The sequence below is a fragment of the Octopus bimaculoides genome, chromosome 1, assembly GCF_046866305.1.
Source record: "Octopus bimaculoides isolate indiv1 chromosome 1, ASM4686630v1, whole genome shotgun sequence".
Taxonomy (NCBI): domain Eukaryota; kingdom Metazoa; phylum Mollusca; class Cephalopoda; order Octopoda; family Octopodidae; genus Octopus; species Octopus bimaculoides.
The window spans coordinates 111,784,043-111,811,733 of NC_142928.1; the positions used below are offsets into that span (position 1 = coordinate 111,784,043).

General features: G+C 35.6%; 1 protein-coding gene across 3 annotated transcripts in view; it reads right to left on the minus strand.

The window, feature by feature from the left end:
• LOC106877988 (multiple epidermal growth factor-like domains protein 8) overlaps positions 1 to 27,691 on the minus strand; it is a 695,248-nt gene that overhangs the window by 185,341 nt on the left and 482,216 nt on the right. For all 3 annotated transcript variants that reach the window (XM_089356139.1, XM_089356136.1, XM_089356146.1), the window contains exons 22-23: positions 26,281 to 26,425; positions 2,646 to 2,901 (exon numbers count right to left, since the gene is read on the minus strand). In XM_089356139.1, coding sequence (XP_089212265.1) covers positions 2,646 to 2,901; positions 26,281 to 26,425 — 401 coding nt within the window. The remainder of the gene's footprint in view (positions 1 to 2,645; positions 2,902 to 26,280; positions 26,426 to 27,691) is intronic.

The following is a 27,691-nucleotide window of genomic DNA, read 5'->3' on the forward strand; positions in this document are numbered from 1 at the left end:
ATTCACCTAGAGAAACCCAACAATTAGATTATATATCACAGTGCACTAGTGATATTCAGCATATTTCTGGTTCTAGCAATGTTGTTGCAGATGCCTTATCACACCTTCCTGTTTGCTATTTATCATCTGTTTCTGAAATCAATTTTTCTGCTTTGGCTGCTAACCAGCCTGCTTTAACTTGGATACCGCATCTGAAGAATTCACCAGTTGCAAATTTGAATATCTTCCAGTATCGACTGCAGGCTGGACCATATTGTATGGCACATCACCTGGTTCTCTGCATCCGCTAGTTTCAGAGTGTCACTGGCGACTGATTTTCAATGCTTTGAATTTGTTATCTCACCCTGGAAATGCTGCTTCAGTAAAGCTTATTTTGGCTCATTTTCTCTGGCCAAATATGTATCAGCATACTACTGCATGGTCTCACTCCTGTTTACAATACCAGTGTTCTAAGTAAGATACACAAGCATATTTGTTCACTCCTTGGCACTTTTGAACATCCAGATACTCGTTTTAAGCATGTTCACAGAGACCTGATCGGTCCTTGGATTGCTAGTCATGGTTTCAGCTAAATTCTTACATATGTAGACCGATTTTCATGTTGGCCTGAAGCTGTTCCATTGTGTGATATTTCTGCAGAGTTGGTTGCCCAAGCTCTAGTTTTGACTTTGATTTTGTATTTTGGTATTCCCTTAAGGATCACTACTGATCATGGAAGACAGTTTGAGTTGCAGCTTTTTACAGAACTTTCGAAAATTTTAGGCATTAAGTATATCCGTACAAGCAGTTACCATCCTGCATCTAATGGTATGGTAGGAAGATTCCACCATCAACTTAAAGCTGCATTATGATCCTGCCCAGATCCCCACCATTGGAGTCAGTACCTTTCTGTTGTCCTTTTGGGTTGTCACTCCTCTGTTAAAGAAGATCTAGGATATTCTCCTGCTGAACTTCTCTACAGTTCACCACTATCTCTACCAGGCCAAATGTTGGCACCTGCGGATTTATCGACTCAAGATCCTGCATCTTATGTACATAGACTACAAACTTACTTTGCTGATCTTCCACCAATGTCTTCTCAACATCAGACTATTCCTACTGCTGTTCCAGCAGACATTTCTTCTTGGACACATGTATTTCTCAAAGATGGCTCAGTGCGAGGACCCTTTACACAGCCTTATAAAGGACCCTATCATGTCCTTGCAAAGACTCATAAACTCTTTACCATAGACAATCATGGACAAAAAAAGAGACAGTGTCAATAGACAGAGTGAAGCATGCTTTCTCAGAAGCCCTCACTCCAGAGCCAAAATTCCCCTTTGTTACACACCTTTTCAAACAGCAAACACCGCACCTTCACCACCACCTCCAAAAACACAGCCACCTACCCCTGCATCAAAACACATCACTACAACGCATAGTGGTAGAAGAGTGCACTGGCCAAAAAAATTATGTAAGACTGTTTACATCTGAACAATTTTATTATTGCCTGAACTCATGCATATATGTATTTTCAGCATTCTTGTGTTTATTATTTGACTGCTTATTTCCTGTATATTTTCTTTGCATATTCATTTGATATGTTTTGCTACCTCCTTTTTCTAGTTCTTTTACCCTTCTGCTACTAGAATTTTTCTGTGATTGCCCATTTGCCAGTGACAAATGTTCTAGCAGGGGAGTTCTGTAGCATAAGTGGTTACCAGAGGCATGTGTGCGATGTTAAAGCCTTAGTTGTTTAATATTAAATGTCTTCAATTAGATTATACAAAGCCTCCTCATTCAGCTAACATGTGATCTGGTGATTAGGCAAGTTGGTTGGTCAAGTACAACTATCTAATTGTGTCCCTATGGGAAAATCAAGCACTAGGCCACAAAAGATATAAATAGCATTCTTTTTGACTGTCCAGCCTCTTTTGCCTCAGGCCATAGACCATATGAGGTTACCATCATTCTAATAATGTTTTGCCTAGCAGTCTTCTTACTACCATCGTTCTAATGATGCTTGCCTAGCAGATTGCAGACCACCATCATTTTCATGATGAATATTCAACAGCTACCATTATATCCTGCATTATCAAGGCAATTTGTTCAGTAGCTAACTCTACCGCCACAACCTATTCGACATTGGCCTGTCATGTTACCAATTTCGTTGACACCTGCTATGAACTTGAAACAGTAAGTCCAAGCTTTGAACTGAATATGTTTTCCATCTAAGCCTCACACATGACACCACACACACATTTCTGATACCCTTGCAATTTTGTCTCACAACTAGTTCATTTGTTATTCAAAAAGGATCCACAACATGTTAACATTTGATTTCTTACATTGTATGAAAAGCTGTGTTTGAATCATCTATCCCAAATAAATTCTATATATTATTGTATGGAGTCTAATCTTCTTTTTATGACAGAATACTATCATACAACTTAGATTTAGAGGATTACTACATAGCTATCTCCACACCACTGAGTTTGATGTAATGTCATGCTAGTATCCCGCTAAATATGCTTGAAGGTTGTATTTCTTCTCCTTTAATAAAGAAACATATTCAGGGTTTAGAGCATTGAAACTAGAAATATATATACATAAAAAAGCAATCTTCAAAATTATTTTGTTATGAAAAAATTAAAATTTATACTTACATATCAGGAAATCTACCTTCAGTAGAAACACAGTATGTCAAGTTGTATACGGTTTCTAACTTACATGCAGAACAGCCATCAGTACTCTTACAAGTCTCATAGTCATATATAAGGGTGCATGTATCATCAGGAAGATTTATTCTCATTAATTTCCCACTTTCCACACCATTATAGCCACCCATTATATAAAAATCTTTGTCAACTGTAGTGGCTGCAGCACCAAAGTAGTTACGAAGGTAATCATTCATTTCAGGATCTAGAAAATATAAGTGTATAATCAGATATCAAGGAACTTGGCATATTTTGACAAATATATTAAAATACAAAGATTATAATTCAATTTTTTTTAATGTTTAATATAAATATGTGGCTGGTGTACAAGAGTAGCTAGAAATCAGAGCACTGGTACAATAAATTCTTTTTCAATGCATGGATGGATCCATAGAAATAGTTGATAGCTTCTTCCACCAAGGCAATCTAATGAGTTGAGAAGGAAGACATATCGAAAGCATAGTAGCCAGAAAAAGTACACAACACAAAAACACTCAGGGTAAGATTATCTTTGTTGATAAAAAGAGAATTTTCTCTTCGAACAAATGGTAGACTATATGTTGTTCATATACAATATGCAATGTTTCATGGTAGTGAGATGTGGGCACTGAATACAGAGGATGCATTAAAATTGCAAAAAAATTGAAATCAGCATATACTGCCAGATGTGTAATAGTATGCATGTGCATCATGGTACAGATGACTAAAAATAGAATGGGTAGAAGAGAGATTAGATAACAGCTGTGTTGGTAAACATGAAATATGAATGGATGATAACAGATGACTAATGAAGTGCCAGGAGATCAAAGTGGAAGAGAAATATCAAGGAAGACAGGCAAAAGTGGTGAAAGCTAATCTCAAGATACCCAAATTTTAAAAAATGACAAATGAGCACAAGAATGGCAAGATACTGTATTAGGGAGGACATGCCCAACCCATGCAATCATGGAAAAGAAAAGAAAGACAGAAGGAAAGAGAGAAAAACAGACAGATAATACAGATATCTATCTATCTATCTATCTATCTATCTATCTATCTATCTATCTATCTATCTATCTTATCTAGCTATCTATCTATTTATTTCTCTCTCTCTCTCTCTCTCTCTCTCTCTCTCTCTCTCTCTATATATATATATATATATATATATATATATATATATATATAGAAACTCTGCCAAATTAGATTGGAGCCTGGTGTTGCCATCCGGTTTCACCAGTCCTCAGTCAAATCATCCAACCCATGCTAGCATGGAAAGCGGACATTAAACGATGATGATGATGATGATGATATATATACACATATAAACTACTATTCAAAATTATAAATCCACATGTCTTTTTAAGTTATTTAGAAATCTAACTCTGTATTTAAGTGGACTAAGGCGCATAATATACTGTAAATGGGTATTTCATGAATACTTTGAAATGTAAAACCTGTACCTTTATTATCACATTACAACACCTGATTTTCAATTTTTCCTAGCATATCAACACTTCAAAACCATAAAGCCACTAATACATTTTCATTTCTTTCTGGATTGTTTCGGAAAATATTCAATTTGGTAGTATTCTCTGTGATCCAGATTACATTTCCAGTATGCCTAAAGCTGCAAAGTTTTCCAAAATTGAACAAGGGAAGATTCTTGCACTGAAAGTGAAAGGAATGAGTAACTGGAAGATTGCTGAGAAGATTCAGCAAAGCAAAACACCAAAGGACAATTTTCTGAAAGATCCTAACAGCTACAACAGGATTTAGGTTAGTGGACATCCCAAGGTTACATCAAAAAGAGCCATTGTCAGAATTGTGAAGAAGTCACACTGTTCTTCTGTTTCTAAAATCAAAGCATCAGCAGGAGTAAGAAACTGTAAGAAGAGTGATTTTGAATCATGGTTTTCACCCGAAGAAGTGGCTAAGATGCCTGTTATTGTCCCCTTTCCACAAAGCCATTAGATTAGTGTTTGCTCGGCAGTATCAGACATGGGATGGTGAATGGACCAGGGTTCTGTTCTCTGATGAGAAAAGATGGAAGTTGGATGGCCCCAAAGGTTATAAGTATTACTGGGTAGATAAAAGTGTAGAAAATTCTACTTATTCCAAGTGGCAGAACAGTAGTGGAGAGCTTATGGTGTGGGGACCAATATCTACCATCGTCTTGTCATCATGGATGCTGTCATTATGGATGCTGCACAATACATCAATATGTTGGACAGGGCTCACACTGATGAACAAGGAAGAAGGCTCCATAGTGAGAACTTCATATTTCAACAGGACAATGCTCCTATTCTTAAAGCAAAGGCAGCTTTGGATTTCTGCCATTCAATTGGGGTTGAAGTCATGCCATGGCCAGCAAGAAGTCCCAACCTTAAACCCTATAGTGAATGCCTGGGGATATCTCATGAATGTTGTTTATAGCAAAGGCAAGTAGTATTCACCTGTTGATGAACTTGAAACAGCAATAAAGAAGGCCTGGGAAGAGCTTCCACTCGATCTGCTGTAAAAGCTGATTGGGAGTATGAAGTCATGTATCTTTGAAGTAATTCAGAAAGGTGGTGGTCAAACACACTGTTGTTGATGTATTGCATGAGAATATCATTGAAATATATTATAATTTCCCTGTTTTGCATCATTTTTGCAACATTATTCAACCAGGTGTTATAGTTTTGAACAGAGGGTTTCTGGCTCTATATGTTTTTTGTGAATTATTATCTAATTTATTTTTTATTTTCAATAAATTTGAATATTGCAATGCCTTCTTCTATTCCATTTCCAATCTAGAGGTGAGTTTCATGAATTTGGGTGGGATGGTTCACCAGAAAAAACAGTGTTCTGGTTTCATAGTTTTGAAGAGTAGTTTACATATGTGATTTTAATTCCGAAACTAGGAGCTGCGATGTGTTCTTGAGCAAAATACTTTATCTCATGTTGATCAGTAATCACTTTGACACCTGATGCATAGTACATCATACACCAGTTCAGCCAACATTGATTTGATGGAGAAAGTAAGCTAATGTGTGGCACAAATATTTGATCATTATAAACAAATCATTTGGGCAGGTCATTCAGTTAAAGTGTAAATAAGATAGTACAACAATGCACCAACATATACTGGAAATAGCAGTCAAAAATATATGACGCTATAGTAAAGCTTCACTGTAAATAATATATATATATATATATATATATATATATATATATATATAGAGAGAGAGAGAGAGAGAGAGAGAGAGAGAGAGAAAGAGAGAGAGAGATACTGGCAAAAATGTTTGCGAGTGGCAAACATAAAAAAATTTCATCTTGCCTATAGAAAGAACTTTAAATAAATGTTAGTATATATTGGCATTGATGTAGCAACATTCAAAATTTTTTTGTCTAAATGAATCTAGCCGATGGGAACTAACCATATTTACGCTAACAAATATAAATTGGAAAGTTCAAAACCTAGGTTCTAGATTACCCACATCTGGGTTATACATTTATTTAATGGTCTTCCTACAGCTAAGAGGAAATTTTTTATGTCTGCTGCCCGCAAACATTTTTGCCAGTATGTATGTGTGTGTATATATATATATATATATATATATATATATATATATATACAAAGTATGGGGGTTTAGTTCACAGGTGATCTAAACAATTAGGTACGCTGGGTAAGTGCTGTAATGGATTACTAGGGCTCCAAGGTTATAGCTGAGACGGTAGTTATGGAGCCATTGTAAATTTCTGATGCACCAGATATATAATTGTTAAACAGGGCATCAAACATTAAGGCAAGGCAAACATCTCAAGTCATATACAATATTATGACAGGAATAAATTCAAAATTTCACAGCTCTTTCTGGGATATCCTCAAGTATGGGGTATTCCGTCATCAGAGAAGAAGACACTTGCCCAAGGTGCTACATAGTGGGACTGAATCTAGAACCATGTGGTTGGTAATCAAGCTACTTACCACACAGCCACTCCTGCACCGATCTATAATATAAATTGAACATGTATTATTTCTTGTCTCAAGGTTCACGGCCGAACGGCTGGGTGGATTTGCGTGAAAAATGGCACACATGTGGAGACGGGTGAATAGATTGGAACGTGCTTTGTATTTTTTTCCTAGCCCCCATAGTTACTGAGAAAATTGATTAAAACTTGCGTGCATGTGAGTGTCTGTCACTGAAGCCATTCATACATACATAACCACTCTCTCTCTCTCTCTCTCTCTCTGTTTTTCTCTGTCAATCACTCACACATTCACTTACTACAAAAACTGAATGGAAAATTTCAGTTATCTCTCTCTCTCTCTCATATACACACACACCATCAACATTACTCTCTCAGTCTCGCACACCCCATGAAACATACACACACACGCATCAATTCTTCTGTCTCACGCCAACTTCAAAAGAAGTTCAGTCATAAAACTGTCCATGTCTCTTTTCATTTGATGCCCACTTCAAAAGATCCCCTTTCCCCAAAACACATATTAAAAAAATATTTTCACTTGTCCGGCCATTGATTGAGAGATAAAACACAAACCACCTCCTGCTGACTGCAAAACTCCCGCCAAATTAGCCGCAAAAAACACACACACACACGTCCGTTTCATATGTCTTTCACTTTCTCTATGATTATACACACGTCCAATACAACAGCTCTCACATACATTTTCGTCTTCAACAGGTATGTATCTATTCTATAATATAAATTGTTTTTCTATAAGCATATAACAATTACTTATTCCATACTTCTTCACTTAGCTTTTATCTTCAATTTTCTTAAATTGGATATGTCTGCTATTAATTCTTACATACAATTTCCCCGTTAATTCTTACAGCTTCATTTTCTGTTTAAGCAATTCTTAGCATCAACTTCTTAATGCCTCTTCTACTTTTTCCTAGCCACCATACTTACCGAGAACATCGATTAACACTTTTTCTAATGCAATTCCCCTTTCTTCTGCCATTAACACAACCAGTTGCTCACACACCTTACAGTTTCTCATTCAAACTACATAATACGCAGAATTGTTGCATTAGTACAGTAGGGTATTTTGAGGGAGATTTGGCTGCTATTTCTACCAGGTCTACCTACCATGTAGAGGTCTGAACTTAATTTTCATTCACAGATTTGCATTTCAAACATTTAACATAATCTTTTCCATCGTAGAAATTTTCTACCATGACCTCACATTTTCTATGTATGTGTGTGTACCTTAAAAGACGTGATTAGACAGAGGTCCAATAGAATAGTTCTCAGAAACAGACTACCTACATATTCTTTCTTCACAACTCCTAAAGCTGTTTCCTGCGAAGATACTTTGGAAAGACTTCCGCCCTTCCCCCCACCCCATTTTCTCACAAATTTCTTTCTTTCAAAAATTTTTTTGCCAAAAATCCCCGTTTTCGGATATGAATGACTTATTCCATCGATTAAAACTTTTTCTAATGCAATTCTCCTTTCTTTTGCCATTAACACAACCAGTTGCTCACACACAGTTTCTCATTCAAACTACATAATATGCAGAATCATAAGGCACAGAGTCAATCATTGCAAATGGTTGGTTTCAATCTCACAGAGCAAGTGTTCTCCCACGGTCAACTTTACGTTAGATGCTCCCGTGTTGGCAGGCCACAAAGTCTATACATTTGTGCATCAGAAGGGAAAATGAGAAACGTTGCCTACAAAGAAGTGCTTCACTGAAAAGCCGGCATTTCTTCACATCTTCCAAATCCCCCCAGTCATCTGCCGCCTCAAAAGCTTCATATCTGCCATGCCAGCCAACGTAAGTTAATGACACACAACTTCACTCACTCACTCTATCTCACCCTCTTTCTCTCTCACATACACGCACGTCCATTTCATATATCTTTCAATTTCTGCTCTCTGCAAATAATTTTTTTACGGATACAACTGCTTACAAAAATTGGGATCAATGTATAATTTCTTTCTATGTTCATAATTAAATAAATGTTTTGATGATTAGACAGATGTCCAATAGAATAGCTCTTAGAAAGAGACTACATACAAATTCTTTTTTCACAACTCCTGAAGCCATTTTCTGACAGGGGTGGTGGTGAAATCTTCATACAGCTAGAGGCTCCAATCAAAACAGGGCACCCGAATGATAAGGTTGAGAAACACTGTTATAGATTATGCCTAACCAAAAATGACCACAGCCACATCATCCAAACAGACCAGGTGAAACAGGGTTTAGCTGCTAGTATATATATAATTGTTAAAAAGGACGTCAAACATTAAGGCAAGGCAAACATCTCAAGTCATATACAATATTATGACAGGAAGAAATTCAAAATCTTACAGCTCTTTCTGGAATATCCTCAAGTATGAGATATTCCAGAAAGAGCTGTAAGATTTTGAATTTCTTCCTGTCATAATATTGTATATGACTTGAGATGTTAGCCATGCCTTAATGTTTGATGTCCTTTTTAACAATTATATATATATAGGTGCAGGAGTGGCTGTGTGGTAAGTAGGTTGCTTACCAACCACATGGTTCCAGATTCAGTCCCACTATGTGGTACCCTGGGCAAGTGTCTTCTACTATTTGTGTGTGTGTGTGTGTGTATTTGTGTATGTGTCTGTGTTTGTTCCTCTACCAACTGATGTTGGTGTGTTTACATCCCTGTAACTTAACAGTTTAGCAAAAAAGAGCAATAGAATAAGTACTACGTGTAGAAAAGAATAAGTATTGAAGTTGATTTCTTCAACTAAAATTCTTTAAGGCAGTGCTCCAGCATGGTCACAGTCAAATGACTGAAACAATTAAAAGAATAAAAGAATTATTGAACGGAAAACATGTACAAAAATAATTATTGAACGGGAAACGTACAAACTTCAACACCAATAAATTGTTATTGTTTCTGAATGTTGTTTTTTATAACTACTATGGACTGCTCAAAGCTTACAAACCTTCTACACTTAGATCCTTGGATTTTATAATTACATACTGATAATATTCGTTCTGACTCCTGTGGACACTAAATGTGTGGAAGATGCAGACCACTCCCTCAATTTGTCCATTTTGTATATATGTCCATTATATGAATATATGTGTGTGTACATGTGAGATTGAGTGAGTGTGTGCATGTGTATAGGTAAATACAACTCTCTGTATATGTACGTGTGTGTGTGTGCACACATATACATTTATCTATATGTGTGTATATATGTATATGTGTGTGTCTGTGAATGTGTGTGTGTGCATGTATCTATGTATGAGTATATGCATATGTATGAGAGTGTGTATGTGTGCGTGTATATATATATGTATGTATGTATAATAACTTTCTCATTGATTCCAAACACAGACATACAACTTCATACAATGTCAGGCAAGTATATTTATGTTTTATATTTTATATTGTATCCACATATTCATATTTATGTATATTTTTACAAAGTATTCCAATGTTGGGAGATATATTGACAAAATGAACTCTGACTCTTAAAATTTGTTCTCTCTCTATTAATCTTTATATTTCATGACGCTTTATTAATTAGAACACTAATTTGTTGTTCTGTTCCTTTCTATCTGATTATTTAATGTGTATGAGGTTTTTCATGCTAACTACTTCATAAATTCTTATAAAGATTTTATCCTATATTTAAATTGTATATATATATATATATATATATATATATATATAAATATAGATATATATAATAAGGCAAATGAGGAGAATGAAGAATTTGAGCATTCAAACTTTGTTTATTTCCAGTTAGTTTATTCATAATAACAATCCAACATGTGGTTTGATCATACCAACTGCATATTGTTGCATATTCACATGCAGCGATTTGTGCATTATTAAGTACAATCTCTCCAGGGCATATAAGTATGAAACTTTTCGAAGAGGAATTTTCCTCCACCATTAATTTAAATTAGGCTTGATAATAGTTGTAAACCATGACATTCTTCTGTGAGATGTTTTTCTCAACTGTTTGTTTGGATAAAATTCAGTAGCAACAGCAGCAATGTTTGCTGAAGTTAGCAAATGTTCTTGGCTAGGCAAGAAGTGGTTACTTATAGCGTACTTATTTTTGATTGATTCTACATACTTTATGGTCACAAGGTATTTTGATGGATTTTAGAGTTGAATATATTATTTGAAATTTGTGTAGGTTATTGTTATGGAAGGATCTTGACCATTTTCACGTGACCAAATGTGGACTGATGCATTTCAATAAAATAAAGAAACTGTGTGAACTGTTGGCAGTTGACCATCAGCAGCTGACAGTATCAATCGTTTATATCGGATTACTGTGTTAGTTTAACATTGTACCTACATTTGGCACAGAGTACGTTCTGTGTGAACATATTAATTCTGTGAAAGGTTATTCTAGATAACCATATCTAAATATTTATTTGGGTAATACTATTCCTCCACTCTTGTGCACACCCCAACATCATCATAACTTTATTGGCAATGAGATACTGAAACTCATAACATAACATTTTGGCGACGAGGATTTTCAAATTCAGGCTGGATAGATTGTAGTTTGGAACATGGAAGAATTACTAGCTTCAGTAACTGAATTACAGAGACAACAACAACAGCAGCTGCAGAAGCAACTTCATTCACATAACTTCATTCACCCCTGATATGGTCGCAAACTCCATCAGTGAATTCATATATAACCTGGATGAGGGTATTACTTTTCCTGTGTATGACAGAAGGCATGAGGAGATTTTTAAAGAAGAGTAATCCAACTGCTAAGATGAAAAAAACCTGACATTTGTTAAGAAAGTTAACCCCAGCCAAACATGAAAAATACTGCAACTATATATAACCAAAGAGACAGAGGAGAAGTCTGTTTTAAAGAAACTGTTGATACCCTTTCAAAGGTCAGCAAATAAAGCTCTTTAATATGCAGTGGCAATGCATGAATATTACAAAAAAAAGAGTTGAAGATTTTATTACATACATTGGAGTCGTTAATAGGGAATGCAAGAAATTTAAAATTAATGAACTAACGCCAGATATGTTTAAATGCTTAATTTTCATACAAGTTTTAATGGCAAAGAAAGATGCAGAAATTTGTAACTGAATTCTGACTAAATTAGAACAAAATCAGAAGCTAACACTACAAGAAATATTTGAGGAATGCCAGAGAATAATAAACCTAAGGTATGATGCGGAATAAACTGAAGTAAGAAACTGCTCCCCATATAAAGTCAGTGCAACTGAAAGTAAAAAAAGAAAGCAAAAAATTAACTCACATATACAGTTGGTGTGACCGAAAGTAAGAAATGAAAAGCAGAAAATTAACCCATGTTTTGGATGTGGAGAATAAACTATAGATTCAACTGTCCTTATAAAAATTGAAAATGCTGAAAGTGTGGTAAGATAGGTCACAAAAAAACACTGTAAATCAAAATCTAAAAAAACAGTTCAACAGAAAAAAAATCACTTAAACAGTATATTGGCAACAAGAAATACAAATGAACCCCAAACGAAATTTGTGTATGTAAAATTAACAATATAAATGTAAAATTATAGTTAAATACAGATAGGGACATTACTTTAATTAATAAAAACCCGTAGAAAAAAATTGGGAAACCTACACTGCAGAAAACATTGAAAATTGCCCATGGTGTCTTGGGGATTAAATTAATTTTTTATGGTAAAATCATTTGTAACATATTTCGTGGTCAGACTATAAACATGAAAGCTAATGTATTAAAAAATACAAGCAACATTTTTGGAACTGACTGGATGGAACTGGTCAAGTTATGGGATTTACCCATAAATAATTTTTGTAAAAATGTAATGGGGTCATGCACCAGTTCAAACATAGAGTCAGAAAATGTTTTTAAAGAAATGGAAAGATTGCGCTCTGATGTTTTCTTGGAAGAGTTGGGTCAGTGCAATAAACTCAAAGCCAGATTTCAGGTGAAAGAAAATGTATTACCAGTTTTGAAACCCAAACATAATGTTCTATTTGCAGCACTGGAACAGGCAAATAAAGAATTAGACAGACTGGAAAAAATAGGAGTGATTGAAAAGATGGATTACTCAGATTGAGTGAGTTCAAGTGTATATGTTAAAAAGAAGAACAATAGAATAAGTGTTTGTGCAGATTTCTCAACAAGACAAAATGAAAGCTCAAAACAGTATAACTATCCATTACCTAACCCAGAGGAAATCTCAAAACTAAATGGTGGTAAATTGTTCTCAAAATTACATTTGTCTGATGCATACTTACAGATACAAGTGGAAGAAAAATGTTCTAAGCTACTAACAATCAATACACATAAAGGTCTGTACAAGTTTAACCAGCTTCTGTTTGGTATAAAAGTTGCTGCAGATAAATTTCAACAGATGATGCTTGCAAAGTGTGACTTCATGATGGCCTACCTGGATGATTAATTAAAAGTAAATCCCAGGATCAGCATGTCAAGCACGTAAAATATGTGCTTGAAAAACTAAGGGATTATGGCTTCACTTTGAGTGAGGAGAAGTGTGAATTTTTCATACCTCAAATGAAATATTTAGAACAAATCATTGATAAAAATGGAGATCAATCAGATCTGCCAAGAGTAGATGCGATTAAAAATATGCCCCCTCCAACAAATATATCTACCTTACAAGCTTTTCTGAGATTCCAAACTATTAACAAATTTATATACCAAAAATACATAAGGTAAGAGTCCCACTAAATAATCTACTAAAAAAACATGTAAAGTGGAATTTGTCTGAAAATCATCAGAAGGTGTTTAACAAAATTAAAAAGATATTAACATTAGATTTTTCTTTAGCACATTTCAATCCTGTGGTGGAGATTGTAGTAGCTTCAGATGCCTCTAGGTATGGTATTGGAGCAATAATCCTTCATAAATATAAGATGGTAACATGAATACCATGGTTCATGCCTCATGTTCTCTGATATGAGCAGAAAAAAATTACAGCCAAATTGAAAGAGAGACTCTAGCAACTATTTTTGCTATAAAAAAAAGTTCATAGATTTTTACATAGTAGAAATTTTTGTCTACAGACTGATCATCATCTGTTATTATGATGAGCAGTCTGTAATCAAAAATTTCTACTGTGTAAAAATCTCTGAAATTTTTTACGACAAAAATAATTGAAAGAATGAAAATGAAAGAAAAACTGACAGCTAAAAGAGATAAAAACATGGCTTTTGCTGAACGCAACACAAATTCAAACCTGTTCTCAATGTGTGACAATGTGTTAATGTACGCACAAAGAGTCATAGTGCCAGCCACACTACAGAAGTAATTACTAAAGGAATTTCACATTGGTCCCCCAGGGATTTTGAGAATGAAATCATTAATGAGAAGTTATGTATTTTGGCCAACAATGGACCATGACATTGAAGAACTAATGAAAGCATTCAGAGATTGTGCCTTGGCCAAAAACAGATATTTCATGGTCCAGACTGCATGTTGATTATGCAGGTCACTTAACGGTTCATATTACCTTGTTGTGGTGCACAGTTTTTCAAAGTGGCCTGAAATGCATAAGTGTAAAAAGCTGACATCTGAAGTTACAGTACGTTTTTTTACACAAATTTTTTGCCAGATATGGTATTCCTGATACCACTGTGTCTAGATGAGTTCAAAAAATTTTGTAAAATGCTCGTTATCACACATGTGACCCCTCTGCTGTATTATCCTAGGTCAAATGTACAAGCACAGCATTTGGTTGATACTTTTAAGAGGACTTTAAAAAAGGCAAACAATGACGTAATGGATGGCCTAGCACTTAAACAATTTCTATGAGTGTACCGAGTAATACCTAATCCAAATACCCCATCTGGAATATCACCTGCGGAGTTAATGTTGGCTAGAAAGATCAGATCTGTCTTTGATAAGTTGATACCAAGTAAAAATAGAAAAATGGTGAACAACAAACATATTTCAAAATTTTTCAAATTAGGTGACAAAGTTTTCTTAAATCAGATAGATATGGTAAAGAAAGCTGGGTGTAATTATTAAACAGATTGGAAAAATATTATTCATGGTAAAAGGAAAAATGTCAAACATAAAAGACATTAACCAACTTAAAAAAAAGATGTATGGAAGAAACAGTCATGAGAGATTTAATTCCCATGGAAGTACTGTACAACACAGTTGAGGTACCAACACTCAAACAAACAGAAACTACACTTTCAAGTAATAGAAAAAAGAAAACAATGGAAATACTGGAGTTAAACCCTAAGTGTAAGAGATATTAAAACTCTGGATGGAGTTTAATTCTCAAAAAGGGACGTTATGGGAAGCTAATTCTCAAAAAAGGGAGATGTTGTGGAAGAATCCTGACCACCCCAATGTGACCAGAAGTGGATTGATACATTTCAATAAAATAGAGAAAATGTGTGAGCTGTCGGCAGCTGACAGGGTTGATTGGTCGTATTGGATTACTGTGTTAGTTTAATATCATACCTACACTCAGCATAGTACGGATCACATTCTGCATGAACATATTAATTCTGTGAATGGTTATTCTAGATAACCATTTCCAAATATTTATTTGGGTAACACTATTCCTACTCTCTTGTGTACACCCTAACGTCATCATAGCATTATTGGCAGCAAGATATTCAAACTCATGACATAACAGTTATTAAGAGTAGTAGTGGGTAATTATGAAGCAGTAAGAACTATAGTTATTAAAAAGTAGTAGTTATATTTTAAATTCTTCTAACTTATCAATAATATTAATATGCTAACTTTTTGTTTTTGTACATACTTCAAAGAAGTGCTAAAGCGAGAGAGAGGAGGACAGAGAGGAACTAAAAGAGAGAGTGAGAGAGAAAGGGAGAGTAAGAGAGAAGGTGAGAGAGTGAGACAAAAAAGAGAGAGTAAAAGAGGCAGTGAGTGATGACGGAATTCGTTTTGTGTTTTTAAATGTTTCAGAGAGAGAGAGAGTGAGAGAGAGTGAAAGAGACAGTGAGTGGTGATGGCATTCATTTTGTCTTTTTAAATGTTTCAGAGAGGATGTAAGAGAGAAAGAAAGAGGGTGAGAGAGAGAGGAAAAGAGAGAAAGAGAGAGAGTGAAAGACACAGTGAGTGGTGATGGTATTTATCACAAGAGAAGTAGATACATAGATACATATACACATTGTTAAATCAAAAGCAGGAAAGAGGAGAGACACAAGCGAAGTGAAAGAGAAAGAGAGAAAGTGAGAGAGAGACAGTAAATACATAAATCCAAAGAAAAGTTCATACATAGATACATACACACAGCAAATATTGGATGTCAAAGACAGGATGCCCCTGGAGCTCCACTATGCTGATGACCTTGCCCTAATTGCTGAGTCACTATCAGAACTAGAGGAGAAGTTTCAGGTGTGGAAGCAAGGACTACAATCGAAGGGCCTTAGAGTCAACCTAGCTAAAACCAAAATCCTAATAAGTAGGAAGGTAGACAAAACACAAACCCCTTCAGGTAGATAGCCCTGCTCGATTTGTAGAAAAGTCGTAGGTAGAAACTCCATAAGTTGTACCCAGTGCAAGCTATGGACACATAAGAGATGCAGCAATATCAAAGAAGGCTAACTAGTAAGATAGTTTTTGTATGTGGCAGATGCTCAGGAGCAATAAACACTGAAAATGTGCAGAAAACAACCTTTGCCACATTCCAGGAAGAAAAACTAGAAATAGTCGATAGCTTCCACTATCTAGTTAATAGCTGGGGAGGGTGCGCTAAAAGTGTAGCTGCTAGAATAAGAATAGCCTGGGCAAAATTCAGAGAGCTCTTACCTCTGCTGGTGACAAAGGGCCTCTCACTCAGAGTAAAAAGTAGACTGTATGACGCATGTCTATGAACTGGCATGCTACATGGCAGTGAAACATGGGCTGTGACTGCTGAGGACATGCGTAAGCTTGCAAGAAACGAAGCCAGTATGCTCCAATGGATGTGTAATGTCGGTGTGCATACTCGACAGAGTGTAAGTACCTTGAGAGAAAAGTTAGACCTAAGAAGCATCAGTTGTGGTGTGCAAGAGAGACGACTGCGCTGGTATGGTCATGTGGCAAGAATGGATGAGGATAGCTGTGTGAAAAAGTGCCACACCCTAGCGGTTGAGGGAACCTGTGGAAGAGGTAGACCCAGGAAGACCTGGGATGAGGTGGTGAAGCACGACCTTCGAACTTTAGGCCTCACCGAGGCAATGACTTGTGACCGGGACCTTTGGAAATATGCAGTACATGAGAAGACCCGGCAAGCCAAGTGAGAGCATAATCTGTGGCCTCTGCCAGAAGTGTAGCCAGCTCACTTATTCCTATCTTTACTTCATTGGACACTAAACTCTGCTTACGAAGACTTGTTGAGGCAAGTGAATTTGAAATCCAAATCGAACCAAATTCAACGACTGGCACCCATGCCAACCTCTCCTTCATTGGACACTAAACTTTGCTTGCGAAGACCTGTTGGGGCAAGTGAAATCAAAATCGTAATCAAACCATATTCAATGACTGGCACCTGTGCCAGTAGAGCACTAACAGCACCGTTCAAGTGTGATCACTGCCAGAGCAGCTGTCTGGCTTCCGTGCAAGTGGCATGTAAATAGCACCGTTTGAGCGTGATTGTTACCAGCGCCACCTTACTGGCACTTGTGCCAGTGGCACATTAGAAAATCGTTCGAGCAAGGTCATTGCCAGTGCTGCTGGACTGGCACCTATACAGGTGGCATGTAAAAAACACCATTTTGAGCATGGTCGTTGTCAGTACCGCGTGACTGGCCTTCGTGATGGTGGCACGTAAAAGTACCCACTACACTCTTGGAGTGGTTGGCATTAGGAAGGGCATCCAGCTGTAGAAACTCTGTCAGATCAAATTGGAGCTGGTGCAGCCATCCGGTTCACCAGTACTCAGTCAAATCATCCAACCCATGCTAGCATGGATAGCGGACGTCAAACGATGATGATGATGATTACGACACGAGGATAAAATTAACTCACAAATGGCTGAGTACTCTACAGACATGCGTAACATTGACATAGCTCTCAAGGAGATTCAGCCTCACACAGAATATGACAAGGCTGGCCCCTTTGAATTACAGCTACAACATATATATATATGAGAGAGGAGTGTTGGTGACTCAAAGGAAGGTGGCGTTTGTTTTGTGTTTTCAACCACAACAAATATTGGATACTGTATTCTAAACAAAAACTGTCTAATACATTCCTATATGTTTTTCACTTGAAACACTGAATCATTTTGGAAGAAAAACTGAGAGAGAAAGAGAAAGAGAGTAAGAGCTTGAAGTAAGAGCTTGAACTAGAACAATTCCAGTCAGTGGCAAAGTAACAGAGAGAGAGAGAGAGAGAGAGAGAGAGAGAGAGAGAGAGAGAGGTGAAGACTTCATTGTGGACTATCTGACACTGTCTGTCTGTTTGCCTCTCTCTCTAGGCATGTGTTTGTGTATGTGTGTGCATGTATGGGTATGTTTGTATATATATGAGTGTGTGTGTTGCTATTTTGAATCGCTTTCTGCCACTGACCATAAACTGCTATTAAAGGCCCAACCAACCACACACACACACACACATTTGTTTTAACCCATTTCAACTACAGCCATACATCATACGTGGTGTTTTACTCCAAAATTTAAATTTTGAATTTGTTTTCATTATAAAATTACACCTCAGCTAAAAAACATTTTCTGGTTTCAGAATACAATGTTGTCTTTTTCTTTCTTTATTTTTTAAGTTAGAATTTCTGGCTCATTTGTTGATGTGTCATCATTACACGTAGGCATTACACCTTTAAGATTGGGGAACCAGTTAGGGGCCCGCTGGATCGCTCTCGGCATACCAGCAAACCACAAAATCACACCAGCCAGCATCACCACTACCTCCAAGTCTGTTATATATATGTATGTGTGTGTATGTTTGTGTCTGTGTTTGTCCCACCACCACCACCATTGCTTGACAATCAATATTGGTGCATTTGTGGCCTTGTAATTTAGCTGTTCAGCAGAAGAGACTGATAGAATAAGCACCAGGCTTACAGGGAATAAATCCAGCGGTCAATTTCTTCAACTAAAGGGTGGTGCTCCAGCATGGCCACCATCAAATGACTGAAACAAATAAAAGAATAAAAGAATACCAGAAAAACGTTCTGCAAGAAGGTTCTTTGAATATGTACGATGTTTTTAAGGTTAAATAGTAATTCCATTTACATTTGTGTAACAGATATTTTAGTTGGATTATATAGTCATTGGTGTTACATTACTTTCTATATTCTGTAACTGTCACAATATACTTTTCTAGGCCTGAAATTTTTGTGGGGAAGGACCAGTTGATTAGATCGACCCAGTATGCAACTGGTACTTAATTTATCAACCCCAAAAGGCTGAAAAGTGAAGTCGACCTCGGCAGAGTTTGAACTCAGAACATAAAGACAGTCATAATATACAAACATTTCTCATGGCACCAATACAGTTTACAGATGCTTACATTTTTTTATGTTTTCCGTGAATTTTTCATGAGTCCAGTTATTATTATTGTTTTAAAGTGTTTTTAGGTTATATTATATATCATCTTATATTGAACTCTATTCTTATATTCTTTATATGTCTTTGTTATTATAGTTATGCTTAGAGGAAAAAGTTTATTGAAATTATATAGATTAATGCATTATATTATTTAAATTTTTTTTAAATGTTGTGTAAGCAATTAGAACTTCTTTCATATCTAGTGTTAACTAACCTATTTTTCAAAGTAAATATTTGGTACTATTCCTCCAGGCATAAATTGCATCTTTTGTTTCTATTTTATAAGATTTTGCAGTACTAATAATTTCCTATTTGAATGAATATTTAATTTTTTTAGTACTATGAAACCTTATAAAATAGGAGATGAGAGATGCAATTTATACCTGGAGGAATTATATCAAATATTTATTTCGAAAAATAAATTAGTTAACACTAAACAGAAAAGAAGTTTTAATTGCTTACACAAACGTTTTCATTTTTAAAAAATTAAATAATAGAATGCATTAATTTACATAATTTCAATAAATTTTTTCTCTAAACATAACTACAATAACTATAATAATAAAGATGCTGATAAAGAATATAAGAATAGAACTCAATTTAAGATTATATATAACCTAAGAACATTTAAACACAATAATAATAATAATAATAATAATAATAATAATTAATTCGTTTTATTGGCCACAAATAATAATAATAATAAGTTAGAAGAATTTAAAATACAACTGACTACTTCTTTTTAATAACCACATGCTTCTTACTGCTTAGTAATTACCCATTGCTACCATTAATAACTTTCACAAATTTCAAATAATATAATCAACTCTGAAACCCATCAAAATACTTTGTGACTATAAGTATGAAGAATCAATCAAAAATAAGTATTTTATAAGTAACCATTCCCTGCCCAGACAAGAACATTTGCTAACTTCAACAAACATATTGCTGCTGTTGCTACTGAATTTTATCCAAATAAGCAGTTGAGAAAAACATCTCACAGAAGAATGTCATGGTTTACAACTACTATCAAGCCTAATTTAAACTAATAGCGGAGGAAAATTCCTCTTCAAAAAATGTCACATTTATATGTCCTGGAGAGATCATACTAATAATGCATAAATCGCTGGATTTGAATATGCAATTGGTGTGATCGAAATATGTGTTGGACTATTATTATGAATGAACTTACTGGAGATAAACATAAAGCGTGAATGTTCAAATAGCTCATTCTCATCATTCTCCTTATCATAAATATTGTACTTTACACTCTAAGTAGCCAAGAACTGTCAGATGGGAGCTAAAGGAAGATTACGAAAAATGCACCATCAGAAGGAACCAGTCTTGGCATTTTACTAAGCGAAATTTGGTATCTGCCTGGATATTATATCCCTCCTGTTACTATATATATATATATATATATATATATATATATATATATATATATATATAGAGAGAGAGAGAGAGAGAGAGAGAGAGAGAGAGAGAGAGAGAGAGAGAGAGAGAGAGAAATCATTTAATAAACACAATATATGGTTTTATGTACTACTATTAGTTTCATGTATCGAGAGCATGCTAGACAATATTTTTTAACATGCCTGATGTCCTAGCACAGGGTAGTACCTGATGATTGTGTTAGGACACTAGACATGTTAAAAAATATGTTCTAGCAAGCTTTCAGCACATGAAACTAATAGTAGAACATAAAAATGTATATTGTATTTATTAAATGAATTTCGTGTCTCACTAGACAGAGTACTTTTTTTTTGTTGATCTTATCATAATGGAACAGCATACGCACTATATATATGCACATATACATCTATCAATACATACACATACACACACATTATCTTTACCATTTGATTTGTTCTTTATTCTTTTTTCCAACTATCTATACTACTCTTGATTATTAACTATTTATAAATGCTTTATCCAAATGTAAATTTTCTATTGTTTGAATATCTGTCTGAAGAATTTCTAATAGGAAATTTCTTAAATGTTGGATCCAACCTGTACAATTTTGTGATGCCTGTTAGCAAATGAAACATGTAATGGTGAATAAATAATTATTTATGAGCATTATAATGCCAAAAAATTTCTCCAAGTTCCTGTTTTGTTATATAATAAGTCTGCAAACAATATTTTCAGAATTTTCAACTCTAATATGTACCTCGAGTACATGCTGAACTGTAATACTTGGATAAGCAGATGTGCTTCAAGAGGATACAGCTTCAGTTTTACCCTACTTACATAATGCACACATACACACACACACGTGCACGTGCGCACACACACACACACACACACATTTGCAGTTTTAGTTCTGATTCCAACATTTGGGATACTTGAGTGATCTGTAGAAGAAATTCACTTCAAAGACATCAAACCTGCAAGATTCTATTATCAACTGAAAATCTCCACAAAAATAGTGATATCAAGAGGTTCTACCAATGAAGAGATAAGGAGGTAGGAGCTTGAGATCAATGCAGACAGCCTTCAAATATCACAAGTATCTCTCAGACAATACTTGCTAAACAACAGCAGCAAAAATAAATACATTTACTTAGTGCTGGAAAGTAAAGAAAACAATATCTTACATATTGGAAGTGAGCTTCTCAGGAAGTGCTCTGTTCTTGACAACCTTCCATACAACCCCAAATCAGCCAAACTAGCATACCTCAAAGAAGATCTGGAGGGAAAACACTCAGTATACCAAAAGAGACTATGCATGAGTATGTTTCTTGAAGACTTGAAGACATGAAGTAAGGCCTTTCTTGGACCACTACATCACATCACATTTTGAAGGCTGTACATTTGCAATCCAAGAACAACAGATTACTACTAAATACCTAATCAACTAAGATAACTGAAAATGTAGATTATTTTATATTTCTGTGGAAAACATCACACAAGTGATTAGCTGCCCAAAAATGTCATCAAGATATTACCTCCCTATATGACACGATGTCACAAAAACAATATACAATTCCATTTGGAAAAAAGACTATCCTGGAATAAATATAGAGAATACTCCTGTTATTGAATACGTACACAAACACCAGCACAAGGAATACTGGTGGAACATTCCCCTCAAAGCATCTGTCAAGTGTAAGCAACAACAGGCTGGATATTGTTGTTTGGGACAGATAAGTAAAAGTATGTACCATCAAAGAGCTGTCCTGCTGATGTGAACATCTCTTTGAAAATCAAATAGAAAGAAGACAAATATGGACAACTGCTTTGAAACCTCCAGCTTCTATATATGGATTACAAATTTACATTAACACCAACAATAATTGGAGCACTTGATTTTGTAAGTAAATGCCTAACTACCAATCTGGATAGGCTTGGATTTTCAGAAAAAGAAATCAACCAACTGATTCACACATTACAAATACAATCTGTAAATGGAACAGTAAAACTATACAAGATTTTTGTCAGGTTTAAAATGTGACATTGTTTCTGTTATCTACATTCCAAAGATGGAGCTTTGTGTCTTTGTTAGAAACCAGCTCCTTCTTCAGAGGAAGAATTTAAATAATTGAAAACAGAAGTGATATGCATACATTCATATATATATACACAAGCACACAAACATACACAAATATAGATGTATAGACTACATACATATAGTTTACATAGAATCTCTGGAATGTATTGTCAGTAATGTTTCTAGGATCTCATGGGTTTCAACATCAGACCTCCTTGCCTAGTTGACCCAGCCAGGGTTGATCAAGAATCAGCATACGTCCTAGTAGCACCAAACTACTGGTCTGACCCCTTTTCCAAAGCCACATAGTAACTTTCTTTGCAGCTTCACAGACAGAATTTATATTTCTCCTTTTTACTGCACCAGTAACTCCAAGGCCAGCCAGAGCTTTTCAGAATATAGGCACCACAAAACCTCAATAGCCCACTTCTACTGCCTTGTGGCATGCCTGCCAGCTCCAATTTCTGCACGTCTTTACCAAATCTGGCAAGCTTCCTCACATGAACTTCTTTCATGTGTTCCTCCCAGTGCACAGTCAGTTCCCACACGATCACTTGCTTTGTAGAATTTGAGATCATTATATTTGGGCAGAGTGTTGTTGCTATGATATGACCAGGAAACTTTCTACAAGATCTACTTTCAGATGCCAATCTAGGGCTGTGGGGTTGAAGTTTCAGTGAACTGGACTTCTCTCCAGCTCAGAGAAAAATGATGATGGCCTCTTTCCTGGGGTGGTATTTACTGAACTGAATGGCTGTCAATATCACTTTCATAACTACCCTGAGCACCAACAGTACTGGCCATTGGCTAAGACTCCAGGACAGTTGCTGAGGAGATGTTGAAGGGGCACCCTTTTAGTACACAAAGGACAAAACAAGGTTTCACTCTTGCCTCATGTCTGATGGTAAGACAAAATAATGGAAACAACTTGTTAAATGGAAGTTTTAATAATTAACACAAAGTTGACCCATCTTGGACATCAATCACAGCTTTGATACATTTTAGAATTAACTCATACAGATTCTGAATGGTTGTTAGGAAAATTCTGATCTATTCTTCAAGTAAAACATGTTTTAGCTCTTTCAGCAATGATGGCAGAGTGAAGTGGCTCCTTCCTTGCAGCTTGAAAATGCACTATATATGTTTGATTATATTCAGATCTAGAGACTGTGGGAAGAAGAGGTAGTCCAAGTAGTCAACTTCACTTTTGAGATTGTCACACCAACTTTGAATAATATTAATCATGTTCATCATAGCACTATTGTCCTGGAAGATTGCACTACCATCAGGAACAATGTCTATACTATAGATTGGATATGATCAGCCAAAATATTGGTGTTAACTCCACCATGTAGAACAATAAAAAGGCCAAGAATATTCTGTGATATGAGTACCAAAATCACAGAGCCACCGCTATGCTTCATGGTAGGGGGCCAAACAGAGTTGAGAGCTTCTTTGCGCTGTCTCCAAACAAAAACTTGCTCCAAAATGGCCACTTGCTGATTGTCTGGATACCATTTTTCCACTTACCAATATCAATGAGAGACAGGAGAGGTTTAGCAGTTGTAGCTTACCTATGGTATCAGGTTTATAGAGCTCACAGCAAATGATTCTGGTTGACAAAGGGTTGGCATGGTGGGGGTTTAGCTCTACTTTCACTTTTGCTGCAGTAGTTAATGATTTCTAAACACAATACATTTCATTATTCTTTGGTCCCTCTCAGTGAAATTTGCCTCTGCTCAGAATTATGCTTGTCAGAGCAAGTTATACCTTGGTTTTGAAATGCCAACATGATTTAAGAGACAGTACTTCTTGAAATATTAAACAATTCAACAGTTTCAGTGAATGAAACTCCAACCATCCACACTCCAACTTATTTGTCTTCTTTGGAAATCAGATTTGTCATGCATTTTAACTTACTTAAATATAAATACCTCAAAAAAAAAAAAAAAAAACGAAAAAGAAAAGAAAACAGAGGGTTATATCATAAAGTACAAGGTATACATATTGCATATGAACACATATTTAGACAAGAACAGTTTTAAATTTGTTATATTTGTCAAAAGAAAAAAATAGTTAAATAAAAAGTTGGATTTCCGTAATTTTGTCCAAAGCCTATCAAGCCTTCTTCATAATTCATCCTCCCAATACCCACCACTCTTCTAACTACAGCATTATATACCCAGCTATTGTAATCATATGAAAACAGAAACACATATGTCATCCCCTCATTAATACAACCATTTTCCCCACTTTTTCAGAGCCACCTCCCCTTGTCACCCACCCTGCATTCTCAATAACATCTCTAACTACTGTATTTGCCATTTAAGACCTCGTATCAGCCACCCCACCCCCAGTGTTTGTTGCTCTCTCAAACCTATCTCTGATCTCCACCCCTGTTGGTGTGTATTCCCCTTTCCCATCCACACTTCACATCATCCCCCTAATTTTCACCTATACAGTTCTTTATAATGTTGCTCTCGACCCACCTTATTCTGTACTGCCACCTGCCTCCTCCTTGACCCACTCTTATTTCCTTCATCTTCCCTCCTAAACTGATATTTATCATTGACCATGCCTCCTCCGCTGTTTGCCATTCACTGCATTCGCTTATGTCTCCACATCTAATCCTCTATCATTCTCCTCACACTTTTGCAAACTTATTTGCCTATCATTCCTATTCCTCTGTACCCATCCCCTTCATATTCACCTGCTTATGCTTTGAGTGCATATCCTGACACCAGCAACTTTCATTTCCCCTTTCTAGTTGGGGTAGCTATGTATCTCCTTGACAGCAAGTCACCTGTTCCTATCTACCTATCATCCTTTTACCTCTCAACACCTGGCATTAAGCCACCTCCCCCAATACTACACCCCCCACTAAGTTGAGAGGATCTTATCTTGCAAGTTACATAGTTAGTAACATAAAAAGGCACCCAGTACACTCTGTTGTTGGTATTAGGAAAGGCATCCAGCAGTGGAAACCATGCCAAAACTGACTTGGAGCTCGGTACAATGCAATCTTCTGACCTGCTGGATCCTGTCAAACCATCAAATCCATCCCAGCACAGAAGACAGGTGACTGATAATGATAATGTTCTACATATCTACAGTGTTCAATGTGATAAGATAACCACAACGAAACGCATGCATCCATTGATCTGGAGAGAGGGCACTCTAAAATGACCTGGTGTGTTTACACTTTTTTGTCTACAGTGAGAATATTTACAGATGCTAGACTTGGAAAATGGAAAGCCACACCCAGATACATACATGAGTAGTGACATACTCACATCCATATGAATGAATGAGGAAATTTTAATTATCTTTTTGCTATCACATATTTAATTCTTATGACAACTAAGAGATACTTGGAATTGGAATTTTTTAATATATTATGATAAAATATATTTGATGCTAATAGCATTTCATATTTTCAAATTAATATTCAATGCCTGGACCTCTTATTTCCAATCATTTCAGCATTGATCTCTTTTCTCTTTTTAACATAATCTCTTTTCTCTTTGATATTTTCAATGTTATATAAATAGATAATTTCAGATTAAGTCAATTTCAAATAATCTAAATAATATGTTTAACAAATAACATGATTACCTTTGAAGGAAATGTTCTGCCATGTATTGCATTTAAAATGATACAAAAGAATATCTTTAATTGGTGATCTATCTATAGTTCGGCCTCCTATCAACAGCATATAATTCCGAGTATTAACAGCTACATGGAACATTCGAGGCTGCAACTGAATGAAAAGAAAATATTAAATATATTATAATAATACACATTGGGAAAACTATTCATATCACTATTTTGTTTTATATATGTTATATAGATTCTTTGATCATCATCAGAGGCAATATTTTACATATATACATTTCTTTCAGTTTGAACTTACAGACATTATTGTATCACATAAGTGATCATCATATGATAACAATGTGCCAATTTTAATGATACATAAATATTTATTTCATCTTGCACTCAGCTCTGAACTTGGCTCATTATTAAAATATTTAGTGGATACTATCTCCTCCACTGATATCACAAAACATCTCAGAGCAAAATAATTCCATCAATATTCTTCAGAACAACAAAAATATCATAATACTTTTAGCACAAAAATATAATAGTGTAATAATTAAAGGTAAAGAATACACTGAAAAAATACACTCATTCTTGATAAAAACCTAAAAAAACAAGGAGTAAATGAAAGAGCATATTTTATATATGTACAAATATGTTGATAACTTTCTCGAAAACTAAGAGAGTAATTGAGAAATCCAAATGTTTAAAAGATCTAGGACTAACAAGATCACTTACGTGAAGGAATCATTTACTTCACCAACAATAAACTTCTCTAACTAACAGTGTCAAATTCTCAAAATTTTGAAAATGAGCCTAACAATAACAGTTCTGAAACTTATCACAGGTTCCAATGAAACAGCAATGCACTCTAACATTAGAAATACTTAGCCCTGATACTCCACATCCAATACATTCCACTTAATTATTTACACCATAGAATCAGACAACTTCATTCAATCCAAAATAGAACCCAAACAAATGATAGCAAATCTATGTAGTTACTCAATATGCTAGTGGAGAAGTACTGAGAATAAACCATTATACTTGGCTTTCATTGATCTAGAGAAAACCTTTGATGGAGTACCCCACTGTGTGATATGGTGGGCTCTGGTGGGCTCTGAGAAGGCTAGAGATAGACAATTGGCTGGTGAAAGCTGTACAGGCCATGTACAAAGACACTGTATGTAAGGTGAGAGTTAACCACAAGTACACCAGTACAAGTAGAGGTTCATCAAGGCTCAGTCTTTAGCCCCTTCCTTTTCATTTTTGTCCTCCAGGACATAACAGAGGAGTTCAAGACGGGCAGTCCCTGGGAACTACTATATACTGATGATCTTGCCCTCATAGCAGTTCCATATCAGAGATAGACAAGAAATACCAGGTGTGGAAGCAAAACCTGGAATCTAAGGGCCTAATGGTTAAC